The sequence below is a fragment of the Sebastes umbrosus genome, chromosome 20, assembly GCF_015220745.1.
Source record: "Sebastes umbrosus isolate fSebUmb1 chromosome 20, fSebUmb1.pri, whole genome shotgun sequence".
Taxonomy (NCBI): domain Eukaryota; kingdom Metazoa; phylum Chordata; class Actinopteri; order Perciformes; family Sebastidae; genus Sebastes; species Sebastes umbrosus.
The window spans coordinates 13,545,468-13,566,166 of NC_051288.1; the positions used below are offsets into that span (position 1 = coordinate 13,545,468).

General features: G+C 40.1%; 2 protein-coding genes and 1 long non-coding RNA gene across 4 annotated transcripts; 2 read left to right on the forward strand and 1 right to left on the reverse strand.

Moving 5' to 3' along the window:
• The first annotated feature begins 1,594 nt into the window (after positions 1-1,594).
• LOC119479385 (sulfotransferase 1C2-like) lies at positions 1,595-20,680 on the forward strand. Of its 2 annotated transcripts, XM_037754908.1 has the most exons (8): positions 1,595-2,311; positions 2,843-2,971; positions 8,062-8,159; positions 9,301-9,427; positions 9,831-9,925; positions 10,004-10,184; positions 11,578-11,727; positions 20,560-20,680. In XM_037754908.1, the coding sequence occupies exons 1-7, from the start codon at positions 2,125-2,127 to the stop codon at positions 11,688-11,690; spliced, it is 930 nt and encodes a 309-aa protein (XP_037610836.1). In that variant the 5' UTR covers positions 1,595-2,124; the 3' UTR covers positions 11,691-11,727; positions 20,560-20,680. The 2 variants fall into 2 exon arrangements, with proteins under 2 accessions (XP_037610836.1, XP_037610835.1); XM_037754907.1 differs by lacking the exon at positions 20,560-20,680 and having other exon boundaries at positions 11,578-11,843.
• LOC119479387 (sulfotransferase 1C1-like) lies at positions 12,831-20,675 on the forward strand. Its single transcript, XM_037754912.1, has 7 exons — positions 12,831-13,256; positions 13,943-14,071; positions 17,822-17,919; positions 18,049-18,175; positions 19,494-19,588; positions 19,667-19,847; positions 20,421-20,675. The coding sequence occupies exons 1-7, from the start codon at positions 13,070-13,072 to the stop codon at positions 20,531-20,533; spliced, it is 930 nt and encodes a 309-aa protein (XP_037610840.1). The 5' UTR covers positions 12,831-13,069; the 3' UTR covers positions 20,534-20,675.
• On the reverse strand, positions 17,682-19,771 carry LOC119479389. The gene is made up of 3 exons (XR_005204669.1): positions 19,648-19,771; positions 18,386-18,457; positions 17,682-17,893 (listed from the first exon to the last, which is right to left on the reverse strand). It is a non-coding gene; the product is annotated as an uncharacterized LOC119479389 (long non-coding RNA).
• Positions 20,681-20,699: the final 19 nt, after the last annotated feature.

Consider the following 20,699-nt stretch of genomic DNA (forward strand, 5'->3'; position numbering starts at 1 on the left):
CAAACAGGTTATTACTATTTGTACAAAGCTTTTAAAAAAGATAGTAGAATTTTTTTTATTTCTTCACCTCACTGTTTTACTTAGTGATACTTAGCATGCTCCATGCTGTGGCCATAAGGAGTTCAGCAGCACCCTGCAAGGCTGCAGACTGCAGTAAATGCCAACCAGAGGTGAACAAAATGTTCACCAGAAAACAAAAGAATTTCATGTGTATTCTTTGGGTTTTTTTCATTTCAACTGCACCTTTTGTATGTATATATGCTACAGATGTTTACATTTCAACTGCAGTTTATTCCTTTGTGCATATTTATTCCACTATTTATTTATCACTTGTATATAGAGCCAATACAACTCAGTAAACGTGCAATATCTGAAGTGTAATATCTTAGTGGTTTTGTAGGTCAAGCAAATACATATTTTCTATTTATAATATATGTCTTCTTTATTTGTATTGCTGTTTGATGTGTGCATTGTCAGGATTTCTACTTAAAGCAGCAGTGGGTAGAAATGGAGCAAATTTATTTTTATAAAACAGTCACTATATCCTGACAGTAGTGCATGAGACAAGTCATCTGAAAAAAAACATGTGTCCTTCTGTGTCCTCCGGTGCTCCTAATGGCATCTGTAAGATTAAACAGACCGGAGGAAAACAACCAATCAGAGCCGAGCTGGAGCCCGCCGTCTCTGAGCAGCTGTCAGTCACTCACAAACTCCGATCAAACGGTCACACTAGGCAGCGCTGATCAAATATGAATCAATATTCTGTTACTTTAATGCCTATTTCTTTCAAAAAATGTTTTCAGAAACATCTTGTAGTGTACTGTTTAGCTGTAAAATGAGTGGGTCCAGTGCCAGGTCTGCTTTTACTGCTTACTTGGCTGCCAATGTAAATTTGAATCAACCAACCAGAGGCTGTACATGCTGGTAAACTGTTCATGCTGTAAACCTGCCTTTTGTACTGTAAACTTTAACACACTGCATCTGTGTATGTTTTGTAATTTCAAAACTTGTTTCCTTTTGCTTATTTCCTCATGTTATCTCTTTAAATCTCCTTGCAAAACTCTTAAAAACATCCTGTCTGCATGTCCAATTCAAAATCATAGAAAGCTTAATGAGGTAACTGTCACGCTGAGCTTATTTTCAGTGAAAATATTGTCTCTGTCTTCAGCAGGAAATTGAGAGGGAACTCCTGGAATGTATTTTTTAAACAAACTGCTTCTGGCTCAACTTTCATGTCTAGCTGCACGTCTACATAATGTAAAACGTTCCTATACTTTGCAAGCTTATAAAAGCTATCTTTAAGTTATCTTTTACTGACATTTTTACTGTAAAAGTTTGGGTCTAAATGTTTCAGCTGGAGAGTGTCAACATGTTTTCTGTCTCTCACAAAAAAAGATCTTATTAATAAGAAACATTGACACAGATTCAAGCCTCATTTGTTGAGCAATGTTCAATCAATCTTTTGTACTGTTGGTGTGTGATTGTAGTTTGCCTCCCTGTGGTGTTGTAAGACCCGCCCTTGTGCCTTCCTCAAATTACAGTTTAGATAGTATTGTGAGCAAAAGTGGAAGTCATACGTAACTGGGAATGTTACATAACGGCACTTTAGTGTAGGTCTGCCTGTACAAATTCCAGTGATCGCAGAAACAGAAGAACCTGGTACAAGGAGCACTCAGACGGCCAGCTTACAAAGATAGAAAGAGGGTGAAGAGAAACACATTTTCTGAAGCACTTAGGCTTCAGCGGGGAGTTAAAGGGGGATTGTTTTGTCAGATGTTGGAGAGGATTGAGGCTGAAAAACCAGAAGACAACATCAAGAGGAGACCAAACTAATCAATTCCTGGCTGGTAGTCGCATAGAAGAGATAATGAATGAGTGACAGGATGTTTAAAAACTGATCTAGGAGGAGGATATTTGCAGATTGATGGGATCTATGGTGTAGCCTACAAAAGCAACTCAAACCGGGAATATTTGACAAAGGAGGACCAAAAGCCAGCTGAGAGAGGAGCTGCTGAAGACAGGACATCAGAAAGAACCACCGTACCGGCTTCTCTTGAGCCCTTTTACAATCAAATTTTGGCTCCTGATTAGTGGTTTTCTCGACTAACTCAACTTTTGTCAGTCATGTCGGAGGAAGAACAGTTGTCCTACAGCGAAGCCATTCTGAAGGCGAGCCCCTCCCTCACTCGCTTCCCTCTCATCCCCATCAAAGGGGTTCCTCTCATGAACCACATCGCCAACAACTGGGACGACATCTGGGCTTTCCGTCCTGACCCCTCAGACCTCCTCATCGCCACCTACCCAAAAGCAGGTACTTCAGTTCACAACAAAGTTTTTAGCTGGATAGAATTTATGAATACATTTACTTAACTTTATAGAGTGGTGCAGAGATGACGTATTTGTGTAGAAGCTGCTGTATTTGCCGAATTGGGAGTGAGAATGTGTTTGCAGAACATGATGAGCACCTGAAGCTGACAAAAACAAACAAAAAAACAATGAAAAAGTAAATGAACTAGATCAAGCAAACCAGTAACCATTTCAGACCTATCCTCTTGAAGAGTGAAGGCTAACATTCAAATTGATATGAATTTCTTCCAGAAAAACAATAAAGGGGAACCAAATTTCCCCCAAATCCTCAAGGTTGTCCTTTCAAGGTGGTGATTTCAGTGGAATTCTCTCAAAGCTAAAAAAGACACAAAAGTACTCATTTCTAGCAGTTAATGTGTTGGTTATTTTGGTGAAGATGTAAGGGGGGGATTTCTCCTCAAACTGGTGAGATCCAATACATGGAAAGTATCCTATTCCTTCAACTCTGTGTTCATTTGTGTTTTTGGGACATAAGGGACCACATGGACCCAGGAGATAGTCGACCTGCTCCTTCACAACGGAGATGCTGATGCCTGCAGACGAGCCCCAACACCTGTCCGCAGTCCTTTCCTGGAGATATTCTCCCCACCACCCATCCCCTCAGGTGTGTATTTAGGTGGTTATGTGTGTGATTGTATTGACCAGCTTTAATTAAGTCCATCTTCAAGTGCACTTTGTGTCCACTAGTTTTTCCTAAAACTTTAGTTATCTTTTCCAAATACGTCCTCCATCTAGGTCTGACTGTCAGAACTCAAATCCAAAAATGAAACTTAAAAGCAACATGTTCTAACATGTTGTAAAACTGACTGAAATGTCACATTTTGAACACAAACAAAAATATTTCTTTAGGTTTAGGCAAGAACAAACCAATTAGTTAAGCTTAGGGAAAAACATTGTATTTTGGGTTAAAATAACGACAAACACAAAGACAACTACACATTGTAGGTTTCACATGGGATGCAAACACTCCTGAGTGAAAACCCTGTGTTTTGTGTTCCATCCATCTCCAACCTCCACCACTAATGGAGTCTCACACTGTCTACGGCACCTCACTTCCACTCCTGTCATAATTACTACAGCCGAGGTAGCTGTTGTGTTCTTTTACACCTTCTTTCGATGATCTACCATGTGAAAAGCCTACCATGATAAAACCTACTAGTGGGTGTAGTAGGCCCCTACTGACCCACATCTATGGGGCTTATAGCGACTGATAACGCCTATTTAATAGCCTGACAACAGTCTAATTGGCTGCCAAGACATAGATATACAAGAAAAACAGTTGACGTAAAAATGTATTTATACTCTAAGTGCATCGTCAAGTGCACTTTGTGTCCACTAGTTTTTTCTAAAACTTAAGCTATCTTTTCCAAATACATCCTCCATCTAGGTCTGACTGTCAGAACTCAAATCCAATTCCTGGAGGCATGTTTTCATTACAGCTTGTTTCTACCATCTTAAACAGGGTCAATAAACTAGTAACCCATAAACATTTCACGCAGTGCCAAAATGCCTAACCTGACCGACGGACAGGCTGTGTAAATGTCACGTAGGATTTAATAATTTACCCAGTAAAAATAGGGAGTAAGTTAAAGAATCTTGGGCTCCAGGCCCCTGCTGACCCACATCTATGGGGCTTATAGCAACTGATAACGCCTATTTAATGGCCTGATAACAGTGGAATCCAGTGGTCTTGGAGACCCGTGCTGCTCTTCCCCAGATTTTAAAGAACCTGAACAAACTGGAGCCCAAGACTCTTTAACTTACTCCTTACTTTTACTGTAAATTATTAAATCCTACATCCCCTTGACATTTACATAGCCTGTCCGTTGGTCAGGTTAGGCATTTTGGCACTGAGTGAAATGTTTATGGTTTACTAGTTTATAGAAAAAAGCTGTAATGAAAACATTCCTCCAGGAATTGGATTTGAGATCTGACAGTCAGACCTAGATGGAGGATTTTTAATAGCCTGCCAACAGTCTAGTTGGCTGCCAAGACACAAGTATACAAGAAAAATAGTTGAAGTAAAAATGTATTATACTCTAAAATATACCGTAAATGAAAGAAAAGTGATTGGTTTCCAAATAATTGGATCCCACTCCCAGCTGTGTGTGAACTCTGCCCTTGTGTATATTTGGGGAGAACAGAGTTGGTCGTCACCCTTTTTACTTTCATTTGAATCCCTCAAAAACTGTAGGGGAGAGTGGGGTAAGATGAGCAAGTGGGTAAGTTGACCCACCCCCTCTATCTTGGCAACTGTGATTATGTTTTGTCATGTGACCATTATTTTAGGAAGTACCCATCATTTCTATCTTGCTGTGATGGAGTTAAGCACATGGGAGAAGTAGCAAGTACTTTTTTACACCAAAAACAGTTTTTTCCCTATCAAAGTAAATTTTCTGCATGTCAGGAATAATGGATGTTAGATCAAAGCAAATTTATCCAGGTCTAAAAAAATATATTATACACGTTGGTGATTTACTAAGGTATAACACCATGTTAATCCCTTCGCTAAAGATTAGCCTGAATTGCTAATCTAGGCCATTTTTTCCAAAATGGTAGCTATGGGGCAAAGTGAGCCAAAGGCTATGGGGTAAGTTGAGCCAATGGCTCACTAATATTCTACTGTTATTCCAAGCCACTGGCTCAATTTACCCCACCATAAATTAACCAAATGAATTATCTGAAGTATAAAATGGTATTACTGTTGAGTGTTACACAACTTGGTTTGATTTTTTATATGTTAACCTTTATAGAAGAGGGAGATAAAGGAAGTTAAAACAGTTGGTTATAGTGGAACAGCAGAGGCAAAGAGGGTCCTCACAGAGGAGGTAGAGAAGGAGCTTGCAGACCATATCAAGAAGCTGGCTGAACAGTTCCACGGCCTTACTCCAAAGAAATGCTGTGAACTGGCATTGGAATTGGCAGAAAGAAACAACCTTCCTGTCCCCAACAACTGGAAAGAGCAGGGTTTAGCAGGTAGGCCTAGGTCAAACCAAAGACCAAGACGAAAATCACAGCGTACAGCAGTTCTGAGGAGAGTGATGTTCCCATCCCATTTGATGACACTTCTGAGCATGAGTGTTCTAATGATGAGAGAAGTGAATCAGACATCACAGATCTGTTAGTTGGTGACTTTGTCATAGTAAACTTTGTATCCAAAGGCAGGAGCTACCATTACATTGGCTTGGTTGAGAGCCTGGAGGACAACGAAGTGAGTACAAGATTTCTCAGAAGAATCCGGGGGAACACTTGACGTGAGAAGCCCACCTTTGCATTCAAGGAAAAGGATGAGGCATCTTTTCTGCTGAGTGATGTGCTGAAGAAGCTACCTCAACCTCAAAAGGCTGGAGGAACTGCAAGGAGGGAGCAACAGTTCATATTTCACTGCAACCTTGACGACTGGAATATAGTCGAATATTGAATGATATTTTGATTGTTCAATGGTCTTGAAACTCACTGGTGGTTTGTTCTCACAAGTTCATAACTGTGAAACTGTTTGTGAACACACTTATGCTGAGGTTTAAACTTAAAAACTCAGATGTTCAGTTTACCCCACGATAGCTCAACTTACCCACTGACTCGGATCAACTTACCCCTTACCTGGGGCAAGTTGAGCCACAGGAGCACTTTTTTTGGGAAGGTCATTTTTTTCAGACAGCTTTGTTATAGATGCATGCTGATCATTTCATTTGATAGGAGAGATCCTGAATTTAAGGTTCATGTTTTCATTTTACTTCTGTCTCATTTTTCCTAACCTCGAGGACAGCATAAGTAAAAATTGGCTCATCTTACCCCACTCTCCCCTATCCTTAATAGACTCCGTTTCAATGTGTAATAAAAGCATAACGTGTCAGGCAGAAATGACCTCGACCTTACTCTCCTTAAGCTTATTCTAAAGATATGGACTGTCAAATATGTCTTGTGCTCTTGTGACAACATCGAGGGTTGGTCCTATGTTATTTTAATGGGGAAAATAAAACATGCAGGCAATCTTAAGAATGAATTTAAAAAGTGAAATTTCATTGAAATACAACAACCTAAATCTCCTGCATCAAGAGAAAAATCATTCCCTTAGGTGCATTTTTTATTCTTATATAATAATACTCAACACATCCTTATGTCAGTCACTCACTATCAGTCACATGTGACAACCAACCCCAAAGAGAACATGACAAGCATCCCCAACTGGGATTTTTTGCTAGCGACTAAGCTAACAACCACATGTAGCCTAGAAAAAATCTAAACTCTAGCTAAACACATGGTGTTAAAGCCTAAAAGAGAAACAGAAGAGCTGGATATTTACATTTTGGCATGTAAAACATTAAAAGTCCTCTCAACTAATGTCAAGTGTCTTTTCTCTTGAAATGACCCTGTAGGTGACCTCTGACCCCAATTCTGAAAATTTCAGTACCAACATTTTTTAACAGCGCCCTCTAGGGAGCAAGATCTAATGAACTGAATCTGTATACTCCAACGCTCTGAAGAAGGCTCCTTGCTGAAACGCATAAGCGTATGTCTATTGTGATGTGAGCCAATTAAACAAGTGAAATGCTAGTATTTTGTCCTCCTTGATTCTGAAACCCTATCACATTTTTGTATGCTTATTGGATTTTTGGTCCCATTGGTGAAGTGCAACCTCCTGTACCAAAACATACCATATGACAAGTCTGTACAAACAGTTAAAACAGGATGATAAAATGAATCAAAGTCCAGCAATAACAATAAACAGGGAATCTAAAAGTCCAATTAAAAAGAGGGGAATTAATGTTCAACCACTGGCCGTCCACCCGTGTTGTGGCCGGACTCCTTGCCAGGGTTGTGTCTAGAAGGTAACAGGTGTTCTGTAATTGTGAAACTCTCGCAAGATGGTTAAGGTTCGGCATTGACATCGAATAGTTAAAGTTAGGATAGGGCGTCGGGCAGCGAGTCTTGCAAGAGTTTTTTGCAATTTCAGGGTTACCTTCTAGACACGACCATGTGCAAAATGCAGGCGAGGCAATATTTGAACTGAAAAAGTCCACCCGAATGCGAAGATGTGAATTTGCTTCGACACAGGAAGCGCATTTTTTTCACCCCTTAGATCGCATAGAATGGAAGTGAACGGGAGGCGAATGTTCATTTTGCACGTGTGAGCGTGCCTTTCTGCAGCTGCAGGAAGTTTCTGATTGCACGAGTCAAAGGGCAGAGTGAGCTCTAAAATATATACCTGCTTTAAAAATCATCCATTCTTAAAACATGCAATAAACAAATAAAAACTATCAAAGACAAAAAGAAAACCACCTCCTGAGTTGGCTACCTTGCTAGATGCTTAACTATGCCAGTTGGCTAACTAGTCTTTTTGTCTGGTGCTAGGCAGCGAGCAGGTGGAGTTATTTTGCTAGAAATGGCGGGCTACGAGGGTTGATGGTAGCAACTTAGACTTTAAGAAAAAGGTAAAAACATTTTCAGAAATATGTTTAGGCTATTTGCTTTCTTGTTGAGAGTTAGATGAGAAGATACCACTCTATGTCTGTACAGTGATGGAGCTACAGCTGGCATAAAGATAACTTGTTAATCAGTTGATGGCCATAAAGCAGCTGTAGTCCATCTCTGTGCATTAGTGGGACTTACACAAAACATAACATGGAATCTGAGATAGTATGTACAAGTGTGTTTCAACTCTTTCATATATCCTCTCCCCTGAACTTCTTTCAGGTCTTGATCTTCTGAAGACCATGGATCCTCCAAGAATTATCAAGACACATCTTCCTTTCCAGTTGGTGCCTCCTGCATTTTGGGAAAACAAGTGTAAGGTAAGACTTAACTGAGTCAACTGAGAGCAAAATCCTGCAGTGAATTTTATTGCTTCACACTGAACAATAGGGGATAAGGTTCGTGATACAATGCACGTAAATGGGGTGAGAGGTTAAAGGGTAACCGTGGTATTTTGTACCCTATTTCCCCATGTTTTTGTGTCTAAAAAGCCCCTGCATGGTACGGTTCTGCTCGACTCGACTCACTTTTGGTGCCAGGTCCTTTTCTCTATGTTTCCACTGAAGATAGCAGGCTACCCCCTCAGTGTAGGCGGGATTCTCAGCTGATCGCCGTAGCGACAACGACATCATCTTCAACTGCAGTGATTCAACACTGAATCATTTCAACAGCAAACAAACAGTGGATCTGCACTTCGTCAATTGTACGGCGTAGTGAACGTAATGTGTCAAGTGTAGCGGTGTAGTTTTGCGAGCTGCCATGTTTTAAAATCTGTGTTGAGTGAATTAAAAATTGCAGTCGCTATTGGTGGAAGTTGGGCTAAATGTTGGGTTTGTGCAAGATGTCACATGTCACGCTAGTGACCAATCAGTGGTCTGCAGTGTTTTAGCTCCACCATCTATCGGCGCAGCTCGCTTGCAACCTTGACTGAACTGGGATCAAGAATGGAGTATAGTTCTATTGAGACCATCCACAACTTCTGCTAATGGAAACGTGAAAATAACCGTTCTAATCTGTAATAAACTGAACTGGACTGCTTGGTGGAAATGTGCCATAAGTAACTAATGGGGACAATTGGTCCAGTTTTGAACGAGAACGCTGCAGCCGGCAGCTGTTAAACGGGCTGTAATGTAATTACTCGAGCGATTACATTAAAGCCCGTTTAGCGGCATCATTACACTGAAAACACACCAGAGTAGCGGCCGTTTTGATTCTACAGCGAGTGTGTGGATAGTTTAACATTTAAGGGTGAAGTGCGGCCATGAGTACCCACAGCCAACAGAGTCCTGTGACATGTTGACCTTTGTTACAAAGAATTTCTTCCCGCCTGGATCACAGGACCAATGTTGTCCCCATTTGTCACTTCGTCACATGGGAAAAAAACACAACTGCCGCATTAAGTTACCCATTGTCTGCATTGTTGTAAATCCCTTTTATATGTCCCTCTGATCATGTGTACAGACTATCTACGTGGCACGCAACGCCAAAGACAACATGGTGAGCTACTACCACTTTGAGAAGATGAATCTGACCCAGCCTGAGCCAGGACCCTGGGAGGGCTACATGCCCAAGTTCATGCGGGGAGAGTGTAAGTGGATTAAATCACATTCCTGAGTGTCATCTAACCTTCATTCAAACTGGTTATTTCTGTTTGCACAAAACTTCTAACTGAACCAAGAAACTACCACCACACTGGTACATTCACCCACTCCACCAGCTTGAAGTTCTCACGTATTTTTAACAAATTTAAACATGTAAAAGAGGTGGATGATAAACCATGACACCTTAGAAGAAGGTTTCCTTACCTCACTGGTACTAATTGCACCCAGGACGTCTGCAATTAGAAATGTTGTTTATAAGGATTATTGCAGTAATACATCAAGCCAGCAGTTGTAAATATCAGCAGGTTGTTAATAAATGGACATTTTATCCAGATTCCCTGCAGCCCTGTCCCAGAAAGTAAGTGGATTAACTGTTCATTGTTTCTACAGTGTCATGGGGCTCCTGGTACGATCATGTGAAAGGTTACTGGCTGGAGAGAGAGAAGAAGAATATCCTTTACCTCTTCTATGAGGACATGAAAGAGGTACAGAGAACGTATGGACCCAGTATTACCAAAAGCATGTTGTACATACATACTCTTACCTCAGATTGACTCCCCCAGAATCCTCGGCGTGAAGTGGAGCGCATCATGAGGTACCTGGACTTGTCGGTCTCTGATGAGGTCATCAGCAGGATTGTGGAGCTCACGTCCTTCAAGAACATGAAGGAGAACCCGATGACCAACTACTCCTGCATCCCAGTACCTATTTTTGATCAGACCATCTCCCCCTTCATGAGAAAAGGTGCATCAGTCTGCTCCTAGTCTGATATAGAAACAAGATATTGATCAAAATAATAAAAAAAACAAAGGATTTGGCAACATCTAGTGGTGTGGTTAAGGATTGCAACCAGCTGAGTATTATCTACGCTCTCTCCTCCCTTTCTAAGACTGCGGTAACGTGAGCCGCCAAGTGCAAAACCGTGGTAACGCTGTTTGCCGGCCGTCCGTACCATAATAACACTACTTTAGGACCAATGGAAGTCAGACGGCTGCTGGCGGTACCACGGTTTTGCACTCTGCTGCTCACGTTACCGCAGTTTCACAAGCATGTTGGAGAACTACGGTGGCCTTCAGGTAACGTAAAAATGTGAAAGCCTCTCTCTAGAGCCAGAGTTTGGTTTGTCCGTTCTAGAAACATGGTGGAGCAACATGGCGGACTCTGTGTAGAGGACCCGCTCCCTATGTAGATATGAAGGGCTCATTCAAATCTAATGAAAACTGAAATTATTCTTAGTTTCAAGTGATTACTATACAGTGAGTTTTCCATTTTTTAGTGCTGTCCGAATGTATATATGACAATTATTATATCCTACATAGTGGACTGAATGTATCCCACAATGCACCGTGAAAAGTAGTAGACAATGATGTTATTAACTGAGCACTATATACCATCATGCATTGCGCTGAAGGAAAATAGCAGACGGACGAGAGGAAAGAGAGCAGCGTTATTAAGACGAATCCATGAGTTGTGGTGCAAAAAAAATGTATTTAATGTGAGCAGAGCAGCGCATCACACACAAAAATACATATCAGTATTTATTATGGATGGACTACCAGCAGCAGCAGACGCTAATCTGTCACGTTTTAATTGTGCGACAGCAATGATGTCGCCGAGAAAATGACCCGGATAGTGAGTAGGGAGTAGTGAATGAGTGACACAACCCATTTCTGCTAATAGATCCCCCGAAATGTTACACACTGTTCCTTTAAATCAACATTATATCTTCACAAAGACATTACACACTACTGTTATTGTATTGTGTCATACTTTGTCTTCTCCCTGTACTTCACATTATACAGTGTAGTGGCGCCCCCTAGAGGTTCCTGGATTTATTGCCCTTGCTTATGTTATTTTTTATAGATTATGAGAACTTTATGCTCAATATAGCTGAAATGATTAGTCGATTAATTGATTAGTTTATAGGCAGAAAATGAATCTGACTCTATTTTGGTAATTGCCTCATCGTTTCTTTATCTTGTAGTGTGGTAATTTGACTTTCTTTTATTTTTGGACCATTTGTAAACATAAGCCTGGGACATTTCATACACCAATTAATCAATTAATAGAGAAAATAATTGGTTGATTTATATATCTAACACTGCTGTATTCTCTCCTGTATCTTCTCTCTTTACAGGTATAGTAGGTGACTGGAGAAACCATTTCACACCCGAGCAATCAAAGACGTTTGATGAAGATTACGAAAAGCAAATGAAGGATGTCAACATACCATTCAGGACCAACATCTGACGAGCTAAATACCAAAACAAAAAAATAATACTAATATTTTTTGAGCCTTGATGTTAAACACTGTAATCGCTGTGCCTCTTGATTTGTAGATACGGAGGAAAACCATCCAAATGTACGTTTAAAGGATCAATAAAAATGGGCTACACAATACAAGTACATGAGTTTGTAATCATCACTTTATTGCAGCTTATCACGTAAACTATATATATATATAAATGGAGCAAATACGATTAAAAAAAATATTTTTATAAAACGGTCACCATATCCTGACAGTAGTGCATGAGACAGGTAATCTGAAAAAAATCATGTGTCCTCCTGTGTCCTCCTGTGTCCTCCGGTGTCCTCCTGTGCTCCTAATGGTATCTGTAAGATTTCACAGACTGGAGGAAAACAACCAATCAGAGCCGAGCTGGAGCCTGCCATCTCTGAGCAGCTGTCAGTCACTCACAAATTCTGATCAAGCAGTCAAACTAGGCAGCGCTGATCAAATATGAATCAATATTCTGTTACTTTAATGCCTATTTCTTTCATATAATGTTTTCAGAAACATCTCGTAGTGTACTGTTTAGCTGTAAAATGAGTAACCTCTCAATCGTCACACTGACACTGTAAAATAATAACAGAGGTCAGCATGCCCTTTAGTCACAGCAGTGGGTCCAGTGCCAGGTCTGCTTTTACTGCTTACTTGGCTGCCAATGTAACTTTGAATCAACCAACCAGAGGCTGTACATGCTGGTAAACTGTTCATGCTGTAAACCTGCATTTTGTACTCTAAACTTTAACACACTGCATCTGTGTATGTTTTGTAATTTCCTTTTGCTTATTTCCTCATGTTATCTCTTTAAATCTCCTCGCAAAACTCTCTCAAAAACATCCTGTCTGCATGTTTAATTCCTTTCAGACCGAGTCATTACTGTTAAGCTACAGCTCTGTCCGGCCTGATTGCAAATAATGTGTTTTTTTAATAATTATTTCTCTGTTCACTTTCGTAAACTCACACGTAAACAAACTACAGTTTAGACTTTTCATCTAACTTTGCTCAAAATTCAAGCTTCAGGTTGCTTTAAATTCTAATGAGGTTCTGCACTCTATTCTACAAAGATAGAAAAAGGATGACAAGGATGTTTAAACATTGATCAAGGAGGAGCCTCAGGGCCGATGCTAGCTGTTTGGTGCCCTGAGGAACAAATGGTGTAGCCTACAAAAGCAACTCAAACCGGGAATATTTGACAAAGGAGGACCAAAAGCTAGCTGAGAGAGGAGCTGCTGAAGACAGGACATCAGGAAGAACCAACATACTGGCTTCTCTTGAGCCCTTTTACAATCAAATTTTGGCTCCTGATTCTTGTTTTTCTCGACTAACGCAACTTTTGTCAGTCATGTCGGAGGAAAAACAGTTGTCCTTCACCGAAGCCATTCTGAAGGCGAGCCCATCCCTCACCCGCTTCCCTCTCATCTCCATCAAAGGGGTTCCTCTCAAGAGCTACATCGCCAACAACTGGGACGAAATCTGGGCTTTCCGTCCTGACCCCTCAGACCTCCTCATCGCCACCTACCCCAAAGCAGGTACTTCAGTTCAGGTCTACGCGAGTAATCAGTTTTGGACGGGACATTTTTTATGTCATGTGTTGCATTTTTGTTCTGTTAGTGTGGCACCAGTGGTGAAATGTAACTAAGTACATTTACTAGGGCTGTAAATCGATTAAAATATTTAATCGTGATTTTCATTTTATATTATCAAAGGAATTTACATTTATGGAATTGATCCATAATAATAATAATAATAATAATAAGATTAATCATGTACATGTTTTTCTGTGTATAATTTTTCCAGGAGACCAAACAAAACATTCCTCCAAAGCAAGACAAAACTCTCAGTTTGTTGAAGCACATAACTTTTGCCAGAAAATCTTCACAATTGAGCAATTCCAAAATAAAAACAGTTTTTGGACATCCATAACAGAAACTATAATTCACATCAATGTCTACCTTAAATCTTTTTTTTTTTATACACAGTGTTTAGCTGGATAGAATTTCCCCAAAATCCTCAAGTTTGTCCTTTCAAGGTGGTGATTTCAGTAAAATTGTCAGAAAGCGGAAAAGACACAAAAGAACTCACTTCTAGGAGTTAATGTGTTGGTTATTTTGGTGAGGGTGTAAGGGGGGGTTTCTCCTCAAACTGGTGAGATTCAATACATGGAAAGTATCCTATTCCTTCAACTCAGTGTTAATTTGTGTTTTTGGGACATAAGGGACCACATGGACCCAGGAGATAGTTGACCTGCTCCTTCACAACGGAGATGCTGAGGCCTGCAGACGAGCCCCAATGCCCATCCGCTTTCCTTTCCTGGAGAATTTCTATCCACCACCCATCCCCTCAGGTGTGTATTTAGGTGGTTATGTTTGTATGTGTGTGATTGTATTGACCATCTTTAATTACAGACGTAGGCAAAGTTGTTGGTAACGTTCCGTTAAAGAGAGAAAAACCCACAATGGTCACTGAAATAACTTGAAACTGACAAAAGTAATAATAAATAAAAATTTACTGAAAATTAACTAATGAAAATCAGATATTGTTTTTGAATTATGGTTCAGCAGAATCATTTTAAAAAACAAACTAATGAAACTGGCCTGGACAAAAATGATAGTACCCTTAACTTAATATTTTGTTGCACAACCTTTTGAGGCAGTCACTGCAATCAAGTGATTTCTGTAACTCTCAATGAGACTTCTGCACCTGTCGACAGGTATTTTGGCCCACTCCTCGTGAGCAAACTGCTCCAGCTGTCTCAGGTTTGAAGGGTGCCTTCTCCAGACTGCATGTTTCAGCTCCTTCCACAGATGTTCAATAGGATTTAGATCAGGGCTCATAGAAGGCCACTTCAGAATAGTCCAATGTTTTGTTCTTAGCCATTCTTGGGTGTTTTTAGCTGTGTTTTGGGTCATTATCCTGTTGGAGGACCCATGACCTGCAACTGAGACCAAGCTTTCTGACACTGGGCAGCACATTTCACTCCAGAATGCCTTGATAGTCTTGAGATTTCATTGTACCCTGCACAGATTCAAGACACCCTGTGCCAGATGCAGCAAAGCAGCCCCAGAACATAACCGAGCCTCCTCCATGTTTCACATTAGGTACAGTGTTCTTTTCTTTGGATGCTTCATTTTTGCGTCTGTGAACATAGAGCTGATGTGACTTGCCAAAAAGCTCCAGTTTTGTCTCATCTGTCCAAAGGACATTCTCCCAGAAGCTTTGTGGCTTGTCAATATGCATTTTGGCAAATTCCAGTCTCGCTTTTTTATGATTTGGCGTCCTCCTGGGTCGTCTTCCATTAAGTCCACTTTGGCTCAAACAGTGACGGATGGTGCGATCTGACACTGATGTACCTTGACCTTGGAGTTCACCTCTAATCTCTTTGGAAGTTGTTCTGGGCTCTTTGGTTACCATTCGTATTATCCATCTCTTCGATTTGTCATAAATTTTCCTCTTGCGGCCACGTCCAGCGAGGTTGGCTACAGTCCCATGGACCTTAAACTTCTGAATAATATGAGCAGCTGTAGTCACAGGAACGTCAAGCTGCTTGGAGATGGTCTTATAGCCTTTACCTTTAACATGCTTTTCTATAATGTTCTTTCTAATCTCCTGAGACAACTCTCTCCTTAGCTTTCTGTGGTCCATGTTCAGTGTGGTACACACCATGATACCAAACAGCACAGTGACTACTTTTCACCCTTTAAATAGGCAGACTGACTGATTACAAGTTTGAAGATACCTGTGATGCTATTTACAGGACACACCTTAGTTTAACATGTCCCTATGGTCACATTATTTTACATCTTTTCTAGGGGTACCATCATTTTTTGTCCAGGTCAGTTTCATTAGTTTGTTTTTTAAAATGATTCTGTTGAACCACAATTCAAAAACAATGTCTGATTTTCATTAGTTCATTTTCAGTAAATTTTTATTTATTATTACTTTTGTCAGTTTCAAGTTATTTCAGTGACCATTGTGGGTTTTTCTCTCTTTAACGGAAGGGTACCAACAACTTTGCCTACGTCTGTAAGTGCATCGTCAAGTGCACTTTGTGTCCACTAGTTTTTTCTAAAACTTAAGCTATCTTTTCCAAATACATCCTCCATCTAGGTCTGACTGTCAGAACTCAAATCCAATTCCTGGAGGCATGTTTTCATTACAGCTTGTTTCTACCATCTTAAACAGGGTCAATAAACTAGTAACCCATAAATATTTCACGCAGTGCCAAAATGCCTAACCTGACCGACGGACAGGCTGTGTAAATGTCACGTAGGATTTAATAATTTACCCAGTAAAAATAGGGAGTAAGTTAAAGAATCTTGGGCTCCAGGCCCCTGCTGACCCACATCTATGGGGCTTATAGCAACTGATAACGCCTATTTAATGGCCTGATAACAGTGGAATCCAGTGGTCTTGGAGACCCGTGCTGCTCTTCCCCAGATTTTAAAGAACCTGAACAAACTGGAGCCCAAGACTCTTTAACTTACTCCTTACTTTTACTGTAAATTATTAAATCCTACATCCCCTTGACATTTACATAGCCTGTCCGTTGGTCAGGTTAGGCATTTTGGCACTGAGTGAAATGTTTATGGTTTACTAGTTTATAGAAAAAAGCTGTAATGAAAACATTCCTCCAGGAATTGGATTTGAGATCTGACAGTCAGACCTAGATGGAGGATTTTTAATAGCCTGCCAACAGTCTAGTTGGCTGCCAAGACACACGTATACAAGAAAAATAGTTGAAGTAAAAATGTATTATACTCTAAAATATACCGTAAACGAAAGAAAAGTGATTGGTTTCCAAATAATTGGATCCCACTCCCAGCTGTGTGTGAACTCTGCCCTTGTGTATATTTGGGGAGAACAGAGTTGGTCGTCACCCTTTTTACTTTCATTTGAATCCCTCAAAAACTGTATCCTTAATAGACTCCGTTTCAATGTGTAATAAAAGCATAACGTGTCAGGCAGAAATGACCTCGACCTTACTCTCCTTAAGCTTATTCTAAAGATATGGACTGTCAAATATGTCTTGTGCTCTTGTGACAACATCGAGGGTTGGTCCTATGTTATTTTAATGGGGAAAATAAAACATGCAGGCAATCTTAAGAATGAATTTAAAAAGTGAAATTTCATTGAAATACAACAACCTAAATCTCCTGCATCAAGAGAAAAATCATTCCCTTAGGTGCATTTTTTATTCTTATATAATAATACTCAACTCATCCTTATGTCAGTCACTCACTATCAGTCACATGTGACAACCAACCCCAAAGAGAACGTGACAAGCATCCCCAACTGGGATTTTTTGCTAGCGACTAAGCTAACAACCACATGTAGCCTAGAAAAAATCTAAAATCTAGCTCTCCCTTCATAGGTTTAAATGGTGATAATTGTTTTATTATAAACACATGGTGCCGACGAGGCAATATTTGAACTGAAAGTCCACCCGGATGCGAAGATGTGAATTTGCTTCGATACAGGAAGCACATTTTTTTCACCCCTTAGATCACATAGAATGGAAGTGAACGGGAGGCGAATGTTCATTTTGCACGTGTAAGCGTGCCTTTCTGCAGCTGCAGGGAGTTTCTGATTGCACGAGTCAAAGGGCAGAGTGAGCTCTAAAATATATACCTGCTTTAAAAATCATCCATTCTTGAAACATGCAATTAACAAATAAAAACTACTACTAAAACCATGCAATAAAAGTTAACATACAAATACAATCAATTACATTTTAAAGCTGTGTTAATTGATTTGAGCAGAAACTATCGAAGACAAAAAGAAAACCACCTCCTGAGTTGGCTACCTTGCTAGATGCTTGACTATGCTGGTTGGCTAACTTTGTCTTTTTGTCTGGTGCTAGGCAGTTATTTTGCTAGAAATGGCGGCCTACGAGGGTTGATGGTAGCAAATATGACATTTTCAGAAATATGTTTGTTAATTAATAACTTGTTAATCAGTTGACGGTCATAAAGCAGCTGTAGTCCATCTCTGTGCATTAGTGGGACTTACACATAAGCATTACATAGAATCTGAAATAGTATGTAAAAGTGTGTTTCAACTCTTTCATATATCCTCTCTCCTGAACCTCTTTCAGGTCTTGATCTTCTGAAGACCATGGATCCTCCAAGAATTATCAAGACACATCTTCCTTTCCACTTGGTGCCTCCTGCATTTTGGGAAAACAAGTGCAAGGTAAGACTTAACTGAGTCAACTGAGAGCAAAATCCTGCAGTGAATTTTATTGCTACTGCCACATTAAGTTACCCATTGTCTGCATTGTTGTAAATCATTTTTATATGTCCCTCCTGATCGTGTGTACAGACTATCTACGTGGCACGCAACGCCAAAGACAACATGGTGAGCTATTACTACTTTGACCGTATGAATCTGACCCAGCCTGAGCCAGGACCCTGGGAGGGCTACATGCCCAAGTTCATGCGGGGAGAGTGTAAGTGGATTAAATCACATTCCTGAGTGTCATCTAACCTTCATTCAAACTGGTTATTTCTGTTTGCACAAAGCTTCTAACAGAACTGAACTACCACCACACTGGTACATTCACCCACTCCACCAGCCAGAAGCTCTCATGTATTTTAACAAATTTAAACATGTAAAAGAGGTGGATGACAAACCATGACACCTTGGAAGGTTTCCTCACCTCACTGTTTTTCCCCGTGAGAAACTTAGTATGCCTCAATGATCGTGACAGGATTAGCAGCACCCTGCGAGGCTGCAGAGAGAAGGTGATGCCAATCAGAAGAAAATGTTCCTTCAGATCTACAAAATAATTTCAACTGGTGTACTTTTATACTTACATTTCAATCCTGTTGCAAATGCTCAGGTATAGTATATCAAACGGTTGATATCAACCATATCCACTCTCTATTGAGGCAATTTTACTTAGAGTTTATAAATTGTAACTAAAGGCTAATCATTAGCTATTGCTTTACAGATCAGAAAGAGATTAATAACATCTTTTGGGTTGCCAGATTGTGAAAAATCCCTTCAACTGGTATTTAACCTGCTGCAGCATCACACTTGTTTTGATTTTTGTAGTTCTTTAAAGGTGCTAAATACGATGTCCAGAGCATTAATATAGCAGCAAACAACTATTTGCTATGTAAAGATATAGATGAGTAATGCCTACCTGAGCAGAGAATGAAGTCACCTTCCCTCTGTGTGTGTTGTAATCAGAGCTTCTCCGTGCTTTGTTGACATCGCCGGGCCCGCCACACATGCTTTTAGTGCATATGGGTGTGCCCCACTGCGTAACTCACGGCCGCCGCTCTGCACTGCTCTCATACGGCGGTTACAGCTGATAACGCCGTCCATACCGACAGCATCGTCGCAGAGGCGTAGCTCCCACCCTCTGGTTCCCCCCAGGTTAACACCGTTATCTCTGTCAGCACTGTCAGCGCTGTTGGCACCGTTAGCCGCGAGCTGCCCGGCTTAGCCGTCGCCATGTTGAGAGCCGTTGAGAGGCAATAGAAATGCTCCCAATCCTGTATTTAGCATCTTTAATTCATGGAACAAAATCTATTTATTAGCAACTTACTAACATTTGCAACTGTAGACCTATGCTGCAGACCTTGTTGCAAATTTGTAAAAAAAAAAAAAAAAAAAAAAGATTTATTAATGACACAACCTGGCAATTGATATATAAAGATAAATATATTTATTAATATTATTAAAACATTTGTAACAACTTAAAACCTTCTACAGTACTGGGAGTTATATGAATATATATATGAATTCTGTTTCTACAGTGTCATGGGGCTCCTGGTACGATCATGTGAAAGGTTACTGGCTGGAGAGAGAGAAGAAGAATATCCTTTACCTCTTCTATGAGGACATGAAAGAGGTACAGAGAACGTATGGACCCAGTATTACCAAAAGCATGTTGTACATACATACTCTTACCTCATATTTACTCCCCCAGAATCCTCGGCGTGAAGTGGAGCGCATCATGAGGTACCTGGACTTGTCGATCTCTGATGAGGTCATCAGCCAGATTGTGGAGCTCACATCCTTCAAGATCATAAAGGAGAACCCGATGACCAACTACTCCTTCATGCCAGTACCTATGTTTGATCAGACCATCTCCCCCTTCATGAGAAAAGGTGCATCAGTCTGCTAAAAGATCCCCCGAAATGCTACACACTGTTCCTTTAAATCAACATTATAAGCTTCACAAAGACATTACACACTACTCTGTTATTGTATTGTGTCATATTTTGTCTTCTCCCTGTACTTCACATTATACAGTGTGGTAGCGCCCCTTAGAGCTTCCTGTATTTGCTAAATTTGCTCTTGTTTTTTTTTTTAAGTTTATGAGAACTTTATGTTCAATATAGCTGAAATGATTAGTCGATTAGGCAGAAAATTATTCTGAAACAATTTTCTATTTATGGTTTTTCTTTATCTTGTAGTGGAGTAATTTGATTTTCTTTAATTTTGGATTATTTGTAGACATCAGCTTGGGACATTTCATAAACCAATTAATCAATTAATCGGGAAAATAATTGGCAGATTAATCGATAAGGAAAATATTCATTAGTTGCCCTACTGTTCAACAATAGATGCTTTTAGGGAAAGAACTTGCTTCTCAGTTATTTGCCAATCACAACATATAAAGTAATTGATTTATATATCTAACACTGCTGTATTCTCTCCTGTATCTTCTCTCTTTACAGGTATAGTAGGTGACTGGGGAAACCATTTCACACCCGAGCAAACAAAGACGTTTGATGAAGACTACAAAAAGCAAATGAAGGATGTCAACATACCATTCAGGACCAACATTTGACGAGCTAAATGCCAAAACAAAAATATTTTTTGAGCCTTGATGTTAAACACTGTAATCACTTTGCCTCTTGATTTGTAGATACGGAGGAAAACCATCCAAATGTACGTTTAAAGGATCAATAAAAATGGGCTCCACAATACAAGTACATGACTTTGTAATCATCACT